The 12847-nt window shown below is 40.6% G+C and overlaps 1 protein-coding gene across 2 annotated transcripts in view; it reads left to right on the forward strand.

Moving 5' to 3' along the window:
• LOC128666883 (cytochrome P450 2G1) overlaps nucleotides 1-12847 on the forward strand; it is a 103120-nt gene that overhangs the window by 27517 nt on the left and 62756 nt on the right. The window contains exon 4 of one of the 2 annotated variants that reach the window (XM_053721688.1): nucleotides 10290-10439. The exons of the other annotated variant lie outside the window; for it this stretch is intronic. Coding sequence (XP_053577663.1) covers nucleotides 10290-10439 — 150 coding nt within the window. The remainder of the gene's footprint in view (nucleotides 1-10289; nucleotides 10440-12847) is intronic. 2 annotated transcript variants of the gene reach the window in all.

The following is a 12847-nucleotide window of genomic DNA, read 5'->3' on the forward strand; positions in this document are numbered from 1 at the left end:
TCCCCATTGCCCTGAAAAGGGCACTTGGATGGGCATTGCCCTTAAAAGGGCAGTTAGCTCTTTTGCGGCCCAAACCCTAATCTAAAAATAAAACCCACCCAATACACCCTTAAAAAAACCTAACACTAACCCCTGAAGATTGACTTACTGTTCTGAAGACCGGACATCCATCCTCAAGGAAGCGACAGAAGTCTTCATCCAACCGGGCCGAAGTGCTCAATGAAGCCGGGAGAAGTCTTCATTCAAGCGGGGCGAAGTGGTCCTCCAGACGGGCAGAAGTCTTCATCCAGACGGCATCTTCTATCTTCATCCATCTGGCGCGGAGCGGCTCCATCTTCAAGACATCCGACGTGGAGCATCCTCTTCAAACAAAGTCTTCTTACTTCTTACAAGTCAAAGCATCTGTTTCCACGCGAGCCTTCAGGCTCGCCGGAAACAGGAGTTAAGAAGCAGTACTCTTAAGACCACTGTTCCTTAACTCGTCTGCCACCTCTGAGGCGACGGACAGCAATCAGCCCGATTGGATACGATTGGGTTGATTGACACCCCTGCTAGTGGCATTGCACAAGTATTTCACTAGAAATGCTTGTGCAATGATAAATGCCAACAGTGTATGCAGCCGGCATTTATAGATGTGCCGCAGACATAATCTGCTACAGTGGATCATGTCCACCCACACATTAGTAAATGGGACTCGTACACTAAACATAGAAACATAGAAACATAGATATTGACGGCAGATAAGAGCCATAGGCCCAGCAAGTCTGCCCCACCTTACCTAACAGTATAAACGTATCTAGTTCGTAGGATAGCCCTATGCTTGTCCCATGCATTTTTAAAGTCCCCCACAGTGTTTGTTGCTACTACCTCTTGAGGAAGTTTATTCCATAAATCAATCACTCTTTCTGTAAAGAAGTGCTTCCTCAAATTACTCCTGAATCTACTACCCTTTAGCTTGAGCTCATGACCCCTTGTTCTTGAATTTTCCATTTTATGTAAAATACCCACAGCCTCAGTTTTACTAAACCCTTTAATGTACTTGAAAGTTGCTATCATATCACCTCTTTCCCTTCTCTCCTCTAAGCTATACATATTTAGGTCATTGAGCCTATCCTGGTAAGTTTTATTTTTTAGACCATGTACCATTTTGGTAGCCCTCCTTTGCACAGATTCAAGTTTGTTAATATCCTTCTGAAGATATGGCCTCCAGAACTGCACACAATACTCAAGATGAGGCCTAACTAATGATCTATAAAGTGGCATAAGAACCTTACTATTTCTGCTGCAAATACCTCTACCAATACATCCAAGCATTCTGCTAGCCTTACTCGCTGCCTTACTACATTGTTTACTAAGTTTTAAATCATCTGAAATAATAATTCCCAAGTCCTGTTCCTCGTCTGTAACAGTCAGTAAAGTGTCATTGAGTCTGTAATTAACATTTGGATTTTTCTTCCCTAAATGCATTATTTTACACTTTGCTGTGTTAAACTTTAGATCCCAGTCGTTTGTCCAATCCTCCAATTGTTGTATATCACTTCTCATTTTGTCTACCCCCCCTGGAACATCCACTCTGTTGCAAATTTTTGTATCATCTGCAAAGAGACATACTTTCCCCTGTAGCCCTTTGCTGATATCGCAGATAAATATGTTAAACAAAACAGGCCCCAGAACTGACCCCTGAGGAACACCACTAGTAACAGCCCCCTCTGCTGAATGAACTCCATTTACTAAGACTATAAAATACATCTTTATAATTTACTCCATTTTTTCTTGGTTCTCTCGCTATCTTTATTTGAAAAAGCAAAAAAACATAATTTATGTAAGAACTTACCTGATAAATTCATTTCTTTCATATTAGCAAGAGTCCATGAGCTAGTGACGTATGGGATATACATTCCTACCAGGAGGGGCAAAGTTTCCCAAACCTCAAAATGCCTATAAATACACCCCTCACCACACCCACAATTCAGTTTAACGAATAGCCAAGAAGTGGGGTGATAAAAAAGTGCAAAAGCCAAAGTCTAATCACTTCGTATGTCTGGAGAGACCGTCGTCCTAGGACTTCGGGCCGCACACTCGAAAAACCAATCTTACAGGGAGGCCTTGCTCTCCCGAATATGATCACATATTACAATGCCGCAAGACTCTCACATATCCTTCGCTGGAATGATCCTGAGAGACATCTCTGCTGGTACTCTCTAGAATCCTCACTATTGCCCTCAAATATAACCCTCCCCGACATAATCTGGATCCCCCCCCATCACAGACGAGACGTTGATGGCCTACATCCTATTTTCAGACACACACTCCGATTTTGGGACCAAATCAGACACCACTCAGACATCTCCCCCCACCCCTCTCCAGCCATGACAATCTCTGCCGCTCTCTTCTGCCTTCCAGACTCCCACCATGACCTATGGCCACAGGTACACGCACTACAGGTCTCCGACCTCTATGAGCTAGATACATGGCTCTTACACCCAGCAATGTGTTCCGATTGAGCACTCGCTTACGCACTTGGGGTTACCCTAAACAAACTCTACGCCCTTTAACCACATGGGAGAAAGCATGGCGGGGAGCTCACGCTCTCCGACATCTCCTGACCCTTCACTACAATTTACTTATTAACCCGGCTCCTTCGCAAAAAATCTCACAGCATCAGGCCTGGGAGAGAGAAATCGGTCTTACCCTTACTCTAGAGGATTGGCATGCCAGAATTAAAACAACCAAAAAGATCCTCCATTGTGCCACACTGTGGGAACTACATTATAAGATTTTGGTCCGTTGGCACCATGTACCAACCATCCTACACAAGATCTATCACTCCCAATCTCCAGAGTGCTGGAGAGGATGCAAGATGCTTGGTTCTCCACTCCACATATGGTGGTCTTGCCCAATAATTCAGCCATTATGGAAGAAAGTATTTACACTCCTTCGGGCATTAGGCCTCACCCCCCCATTTACCCCTGAGGTTGCCCTTTTACACATGCGAATGTCTGACCTTACCACCTCTATAGAAGCACTCACGATGTATGTCCTCATGGCCACAAAACTGACCCTAGCTAGAGCTTGGAGAGAGGAGAGGTCGCCAACTCTCTCTCAGGTAATCTCATCTACACATTACATTGGCCAAATGGAACAATACTCGTTCAGAGTACTTGATAGCACTAATGCCTTCCATGAAATTTGGCTCCCATGGCTCACTAGGTTCCCCAACTGGTCCTCAAGCCCTTAAACCACACCATAGACTCATTAATCATCTTCTGCTTTCCAGTTCCTTCACCCCCTCTCCCCTTTTTTTTTTTTTTTTTTTTTTTTTTTTCTCTCTCTCCTCTCTCCCTGCTTCTCTTCTCCTCTCTCTTCCCCTCTATAACCCATTATGTCCGTCTTATATAAATCCCAGTATTCTATATCTCTATCATGTTGAGTACCAATATCTTCTTTAAACACAGACTCAATATCTAAACCTGTATTTACAAAGCATTACTTCCAGAAAAGAGACCCACTTACCGTATAGACTTGCTTTCATTCTTATTTCCATGTTTCTTATTCACTCTTTCTTTTTTTGTTATATAAAAGTATGCAATATTTGACATTTAATTGTATTATTCAATGACATTACATTGTACCTCCAGTTTTATATCTGTTGGCATACTGTTGTTTAATATGTTGTCTCAATAAAAAAAAAAAATTAAAAAAAAAAAAAAAGTGCAAAAGCATATAAAATAAGGAATTGGAATAATTGTGCTTTATACAAAATCATAACCACCACAAAAAAAGGGCGGGCCTCATGGACTCTTGCTAATATGAAAGAAATGAATTTATCAGGTAAGTTCTTACATAAATTATGTTTTCTTTCATGTAATTAGCAAGAGTCCATGAGCTAGTGACGTATGGGATAATGACTACCCAAGATGTGGATCTTTCCACACAAGAGTCACTAGAGAGGGAGGGATAAAATAAAGACAGCCAATTCCTGCTGAAAATAATCCACACCCAAAATAAAGTTTAACGAAAAACATAAGCAGAAGATTCAAACTGAAACCGCTGCCTGAAGTACTTTTCTACCAAAAACTGCTTCAGAAGAAGAAAATACATCAAAATGGTAGAATTTAGTAAAAGTATGCAAAGAGGACCAAGTTGCTGCTTTGCAAATCTGGTCAACCGAAGCTTCATTCCTAAACGCCCAGGAAGTAGAAACTGACCTAGTAGAATGAGCTGTAATTCTCTGAGGCGGAGTTTTACCCGACTCAACATAGGCAAGATGAATTAAAGATTTCAACCAAGATGCCAAAGAAATGGCAGAAGCTTTCTGGCCTTTTCTAGAACCGGAAAAGATAACAAATAGACTAGAAGTCTTACGGAAAGATTTCGTAGCTTCAACATAATATTTCAAAGCTCTAACAACATCCAAAGAATGCAACGATTTCTCCTTAGAATTCTTAGGATTAGGACATAATGAAGGAACCACAATTTCTCTACTAATGTTGTTGAAATTCACAACTTTAGGTAAAAATTCAAAAGAAGTTCTCAACACCGCCTTATCGATGAAAAATCAGAAAAGGAGACTCACAAGAAAGAGCAGATAATTCAGAAACTCTTCTGGCAGAAGAGATGGCCAAAAGGAACAAAACTTTCCAAGAAAGTAATTTAATGTCCAATGAATGCATAGGTTCAAACGGAGGAGCTTGAAGAGCTCCCAGAACCAAATTCAAACTCCAAGGAGGAGAAATTGACTTAATGACAGGTTTTATACGAACCAAAGCTTGTACAAAACAATGAATATCAGGAAGAATAGCAATCTTTCTGTGAAAAAGAACAGAAAGAGCAGAGATTTGTCCTTTCAAAGAACTTGCGGACAAACCCTTATCTAAACCATCCTGAAGAAACTGTAAAATTCTCGGTATTCTAAAAGAATGCCAAGAAAAATGATGAGAAAGACACCAAGAAATATAAGTCTTCCAGACTCTATAATATATCTCTCGAGATACAGATTTACGAGCCTGTAACATAGTATTAATCACAGAGTCAGAGAAACCTCTTTGACCAAGAATCAAGCGTTCAATCTCCATACCTTTAAATTTAAGGATTTCAGATCCTGATGGAAAAAAGGACCTTGTGACAGAAGGTCTGGTCTTAACGGAAGAGTCCACGGTTGGCAAGAGGCCATCCGGACAAGATCCGCATACCAAAACTTGTGAGGCCATGCCGGAGCTACCAGCAGAACAAACGAGCATTCCTTCAGAATCTTGGAGATTACTCTTGGAAGAAGAACTAGAGGCGGAAAGATATAGGCAGGATGATACTTCCTTGGAAGTGATAATGCATCCACTGCCTCCGCCTGAGGATCCCGGGATCTGGACAGATACCTGGGAAGTTTCTTGTTTAGATGGGACGCCATCAGATCTATTTCTGGAAGTTCCCACATTTGAACAATCTGAAGAAATACCTCTGGGTGAAGAGACCATTCGCCCGGATGCAACGTTTGGCGACTGAGATAATCCGCTTCCCAATTGTCTATACCTGGGATATGAACCGCAGAGATTAGACAGGAGCTGGATTCCGCCCAAACCAAAATTCGAGATACTTCTTTCATAGCCAGAGGACTGTGAGTCCCTCCTTGATGATTGATGTATGCCACAGTTGTGACATTGTCTGTCTGAAAACAAATGAACGATTCTCTCTTCAGAAGAGGCCAAAACTGAAGAGCTCTGAAAATTGCACGGAGTTCCAAAATATTGATCGGTAATCTCACCTCCTGAGATTCCCAAACTCCTTGTGCCGTCAGAGATCCCCACACAGCTCCCCAACCTGTGAGACTTGCATCTGTTGAAATTACAGTCCAGGTCGGAAGCACAAAAGAAGCCCCCTGAATTAAACGATGGTGATCTGTCCACCATGTTAGAGAGTGTCGAACAATCGGTTTTAAAGATATTAATTGAGATATCTTCGTGTAATCCTTGCACCATTGATTCAGCATACAGAGCTGAAGAGGTCGCATGTGAAAACGAGCAAAGGGGATCGCGTCCGATGCAGCAGTCATAAGACCAAGAATTTCCATGCATAAGGCTACCGAAGGGAATGATTGTGACTGAAGGTTTCGACAAGCTGCAATCAATTTTAGACGTCTCTTGTCTGTTAAAGACAGAGTCATGGACACTGAATCCATCTGGAAACCCAGAAAGGTTACCCTTGTCTGAGGAATCAAAGAACTTTTTGGTAAATTGATCCTCCAACCATGATCTTGAAGAAACAACACAAGTCAATTCGTATGAGATTCTGCTAAATGTAAAGACTGAGCAAGTACCAAGATATCGTCCAAATAAGGAAATACCACAATACCCTGTTCTCTGATTACAGACAGAAGGGCACCGAGAACCTTTGTAAAAATTCTTGGAGCTGTAGCTAGGCCAAACGGCAGAGCCACAAACTGGTAATGCTTGTCCAGAAAAGAGAATCTCAGGAACTGATAATGATCTGGATGAATCGGAATATGCAGATATGCATCCTGTAAATCTATTGTGGACATATAATTCCCTTGCTGAATAAAAGGCAAGATAGTCCTTACAGTTACCATCTTGAATGTTGGTATCCTTACATAACGATTCAATATTTTTAGATCTAGAACTGGTCTGAAGGAATTCTCCTTCTTTGGTACAATGAAGAGATTTGAATAAAACCCCATCCCCTGTTCCGGAACTGGAACTGACATAATTACTCCAGTCAACTCTAGATCTGAAACACATTTCAGAAATGCTTGAGCTTTTACTGGATTTACTGGGACACGGGAAAGAAAAAATCTCTTTGCAGGAGGTCTCATCTTGAAACCAATTCTGTACCCTTCTGAAACAATGTTCTGAATCCAAAGATTGTGAACAGAATTGATCCAAATTTCCTTGAAAAAACGTAACCTGCCCCCTACCAGCTGAGCTGGAATGAGGGCCGCACCTTCATGTGGCCTTAGAAGCAGGCTTTGCCTTTCTAGCTGGCTTGGATTTATTCCAGACTGGAGATGGTTTCCAAACTGAAACTGCTCCTGAGGATGAAGGATCAGGCTTTTGTTCTTTGTTGAAACGAAAGGAACGAAAACGATTATTAGCCCTGTTTTTACCTTTAGATTTTTTATCCTGTGGTAAAAAAGTTCCTTTCCCACCAGTAACAGTTGAAATAATGGAATCCAACTGAGAACCAAATAATTTGTTACCCTGGAAAGAAATAGAAAGTAAAGTTGATTTAGAAGCCATATCAGCATTCCAAGTTTTAAGCCATAAAGCTCTTCTAGCTAAAATAGCTAGAGACATAAACCTGACATCAACTCTGATAATATCAAAAATGGCATCACAGATAAAATTATTAGCATGCTGTAGAAGAATAATAATATCATGAGAATCATGATGTGTTACTTGTTGCGCTAAAGTTTCCAACCAAAAAGTTGAAGCTGCAGCAACATCAGCCAAAGATATAGCAGGTCTAAGAAGATTACCTGAACACAGATAAGCTTTTCTTAGAAAGGATTCAATTTTCCTATCTAAAGGATCCTTAAACGAAGTACCATCTGACGTAGGAATAGTAGTACGTTTAGCAAGGGTAGAAATAGCCCCATCAACTTTAGGGATTTTGTCCCAAAATTCTAATCTGTCAGACGGCACAGGATATAATTGCTTAAAACGTTTAGAAGGAGTAAATGAATTACCCAATTTATCCCATTCTTTGGAAATTACTGCAGAAATAGCATTAGGAACAGGAAAAACTTCTGGAATAACCACAGGAGCTTTAAATACCTTATCCAAACGTTTAGAATTAGTATCAAGAGGACCAGAATCCTCTATTTCTAAAGCAATTAGTACTTCTTTAAGTAAAGAACGAATAAATTCCATTTTAAATAAATATGAAGATTTATCAGCATCAACCTCTGAGACAGAATCCTCTGAACCAGAAGAGTCATCAGAATCAGAATGATGATGTTCATTTAAAAATTCATCTGTAGGGAGAGAAGTTTTAAAAGATTTTTTACGTTTACTAGAAGGAGAAATAACAGACATAGCCTTCTTTATGGATTCAGAAACAAAATCTCTTATATTATCAGGAACATTCTGCACCTTAGATGTTGAAGGAACTGCAACAGGCAATGGTACTTTACTAAAGGAAATATTATCTGCTTTAACAAGTTTGTCATGACAATCAATACAAACAACAGCTGGAGGAATAGCTACCAAAAGTTTACAGCAGATACACTTAGCTTTGGTAGATCCAGCACTAGACAGCGATTTTCCTGTAGTATCTTCTGACTCAGATGCAACGTGAGACATCTTGCAATATGTAAGAGAAAAAACAACATATATATAAAGCAAAATTGATCAAATTCCTTAAATGACAGTTTCAGGAATGGGAAAAAATGCCATAGAACAAGCTTCTAGCAACCAGAAGCAATGAAAAATGAGACTTAAATAATGTGGAGACAAAAGCGACGCCCAACATTATTTGGCGCCTAAATGCTTTTGGCGCCAAAAATGACGCCACATCCGGAACGCCGACATTTTTGGCGCAAAATAACGTCAAAGAATGACGCAACTTCCGGCGACACGTATGACGCCGGAAACGGAAAAAGAATTTTTGCGCCAAAAAAGTCCGCGCCAAGAATGACGCAATAAAATAAAACATTTTCAGCCCCCGCGAGCCTAACAGCCCACAGGGAAGAGTCAAATTTTTGAAGGTAAGAAAAAATGAATAAATCAAATGCATTATCCCAAATATGAAACTGACTGTCTGAAAATAAGGAAAGTTGAATATTCTGAGTCAAGGCAAATAAATGTTTGAATACATATATTTAGAACTTTATAAACAAAGTGCCCAACCATAGCTTAGAGTGTCACAGAAAATAAGATTTACTTACCCCAGGACACTCATCTACATGTTTGTAGAAAGCCAAACCAGTACTGAAACGAGAATCAGCAGAGGTAATGGTATATATAAGAGTATATCGTCGATCTGAAAAGGGAGGTAAGAGATGAATCTCTACGACCGATAACAGAGAACCTATGAAATAGACCCCGTAGAAGGAGATCACTGCATTCAAATAGGCAATACTCTCCTCACATCCCTCTGACATTCACTGCACGCTGAGAGGAAAACCGGGCTCCAACTTGCTGCGGAGCGCATATCAACGTAGAATCTAGCACAAACTTACTTCACCACCTCCATCGGAGGCAAAGTTTGTAAAACTGAATTGTGGGTGTGGTGAGGGGTGTATTTATAGGCATTTTGAGGTTTGGGAAACTTTGCCCCTCCTGGTAGGAATGTATATCCCATACGTCACTAGCTCATGGACTCTTGCTAATTACATGAAAGAAATGTAAGGTTAGGTGCTGGCCCATTTTTGGTTCGGCACCTGGGTAGCGCTTTAAGGGGTCAATTTATTAAAGTGCAGATGTACATGATACAATGTAGCGTATCATGTCCACCGCACATCGATAGATACCGACAGCATACGCTGTTGGCATTTATCATTGCACCAGCAGTTCTTGTGAACTGCTGGTGCAATGCCGCCCCCTGCAGATTCGCGGGGGTGTCAACCCGTTCATATTCAATTGAGTTGATTTCTGTCTGCCGCCTCAGAGCAGGCGGGCAGGTTATAGAGCAGCGGTCTTTAGAACGCTGCTTCATAACTTCTGTTTCCTCATGAAACAAGGGGCAACAAGCTCTGTACAGAGCTTGATAAATTGACCCCTAAATATAAACTAAAATGCCAAAATTCGGTCAAATTTGTTGTACCATTAAACGTTTGAAGCATTTAAACAAAGCATCAAAATACTGAACACAACTATAACAAAATGGTAATTATTCACCACGCTATTGTTTTTATTCCTGTGCAGCTTTCTTCAGAGCTCTTGTTCAACCATTTATATTACTAGTTGGTGAAGCTCTGCATTTTCATACTGGGCACCGCCATTGGGGGCATAGGTATTCTTCCATTCTGTGACAGAACTAGTGAACATTGAAATATTTTGGTGGTTTTTGACAGCTGTATTGAGTACTTTGAGTTATGACACACACCACAAAGCAAGAGACATACAGCTAATCACTAAATGGGTTAAAATAAGAGCCACTAATGGTTTTACACAGAGCTGTAAACACAGGAGGACACTCAATAGCATAATGAGAATTAATCATGTTCTTGTAGTTATGCCCAGAAGTTTAATGTCCCATTGCATATATATTTGTTCCTGCTGCTTTATATACTGTATGTATATACAAAAATTAAAACATTCATTACCAATACATTTCAGGAATTGGTTTTTCAAATGGGGAATGCTGGAAGCAAATGCGACAATTCTCATTGAAGACCCTAAAGAACTTGGGACTTGGGAAGAAAACCACAGAGGAGAAGATTCAGGAGGAAGCACAGAATCTGGTGAAGAATATAATTAAAACCAATGGTCAGTTCCATATGATTACAAAGACACTGATATATGTATATCTTAGTGGAATGTGAATGAACCTTTTAAGGATATTACGACATTCTATTCCATCCTAACCGGACTAGGATTTAACGCCGATAGGACGGAATAGAACATCCTAGCCAACGGCGCTTCAAGGATGGGATCTCGGTCTGGAGGGCGTTCCTAGTGTCATAGGGACACCCCCTGACCTGATCACATCATTAAAATCTCGCAATCACGTGCACAATTGCGGGATTTCAATTTGTCTACATCGGAACATTGGTGAACCCACAATGCATTTTTGTTTTAAAAAAACAATCGAAAAACAGTGGATTTTATTATCTTGAACTCAAGAAGTGCCTATCAGCAGCCAAAAACTGTAATAGTTTGGATGACTGATTGCAATCTTTTGTGTTTAACCTCTGCAAAGGGCTTACAATTGTATGTATAGTCTCACTTGCGAGCACTGGCTCTGCCAAGTCTGAAGCTGCTTGTAACTGGTACTTGTTCACCAAAGAAAAGATGAAAAAGCACCCACTTACTTTCAAACATCCAGAGAGTCACCCTGGCACATTCTGAACATTGGGCCCCTAATCTGCAAATAGACAATGCTCCCAAACTGTCTGTTAATCTTTGTCTCGCTGTGGACTCTGTAATCTACTGCATGCATGTTCTATTGAACAAGCATTTGATTGTGCAGAGCAGGGTCTGTCAATTATTCAGAACATGATCAGGGTGATTTATCTCCTCCACCTCTGAGTTGTCAGATAGAATAAGAAGCAGCAGCCTTATGAGTGAGCTGGCCCTGGAAGGACATCAATGATCTAGTAGCTAGTACATGGAGCCAATTGTATTTACATAAAAACAAAACATAAAATAGCTCTACCAAAAGTCATCCTATATAGAATTTTGTTTATATTAATTTCTTTGGTGCACATGACAACACATGGCCATCAATACAAAGTGCTTTTAGTTAAGATGAGAACTAAATGTTGTCATCCCAGGGGCTTGACTGATTGCAATCTTTTGTGTTTAACCTCTGCAAAGGGCTTACAATTGTATGTATAGTCTCACTTGCGAGCACTGGCTCTGCCAAGTCTGAAGCTGCTTGTAACTGGTACTTGTTCACCAAAGAAAAGATGAAAAAGCACCCACTTACTTTCAAACATCCAGAGAGTCACCCTGGCACATTCTGAACATTGGGCCCCTAATCTGCAAATAGACAATGCTCCCAAGCTGTCTGTTAATCTTTGTCTCGCTGTGGACTCTGTAATCTACTGCATGCATGTTCTATTGAACAAGCATTTGATTGTGCAGAGCAGGGCCTGTCAATTATTCAGAACATGATCAGGGTGATTTATCTCCTCCACCTCTGAGTTGTCAGATAGAATAAGAAGCAGCAGCCTTATGAGTGAGCTGGCCCTGGAAGGACATCAATGATCTAGTAGCTAGTACATGGAGCCAATTGTATTTACATAAAAACAAAACATAAAATAGCTCTACCAAAAGTCATCCTATATAGAATTTTGTTTATATTAATTTCTTTGGTGCACATGACAACACATGGCCATCAATACAAAGTGCTTTTAGTTAAGATGAGAACTAAATGTTGTCATCCCAGGGGCTTGCTTAGGGAGCTCATTGCGCCCCCTCTCTGCACTTACCCCTACATCCCTGGTGATCTAGTGTCCCAGCATCTCCTGGGCCTGGTTACGTCACCAAGCCCCAGAAACCTAGAAATGCTGGCTCACTGAAGAGGGCTTAAAGGGACACTGTACCCATTTTTTTTCTTTCATCATTCAGATAGAGAATGCAATTTTAAGCAACTTTCTAATTTACTGCTATTATCAATTTTTCTTCATTCTCTTGGTATCTTTATTTGAAAATCAAAAATGTAAGTTTAGATGCCGGCCCATTTTTGGTGAACAACCTGGGTTGTCCTCGCTGATTGGACTGCACCAATAAACAACTGCTGTCCATGGTCTGAACCACAAATTGGCTGGCTCCTTAGTTTAGATGCCTTCTTTTTCAAATAAAGAAAGCAAGAGAACAAAGAAAAATTGATAATAGGAGTAAATTAGAAAGTTGCTTAAAATTGCTTGCTCTATATGAATCACAAAAGAAAAAAATTGGGTTCAGTGTCCCTTTAAGGAAGCTGGATAGAGGGGGCAAGTATTCAAACCCCTCAATCTCTCTTCCCTTAAGCCCTAGAAACCACCAAGACCCCTAATTTGACAGACATTTAACATTGCACAAGCATTTATGGTGAATAGCGAATGGGCAGGGGTGTCAATCATCCCGATCATATCGTATTGGGATTATTGAAGTCTGCCACCTAAAAGGTGGTGGACAAGTTAAGGAGCAGCGGTCTTCCAGACCGCTTCTTCTTAACTTCTGTTTTTGGC

This window comes from Bombina bombina, chromosome 7, assembly GCF_027579735.1.
Source record: "Bombina bombina isolate aBomBom1 chromosome 7, aBomBom1.pri, whole genome shotgun sequence".
Classification (NCBI taxonomy): Eukaryota; Metazoa; Chordata; class Amphibia; order Anura; family Bombinatoridae; genus Bombina; species Bombina bombina.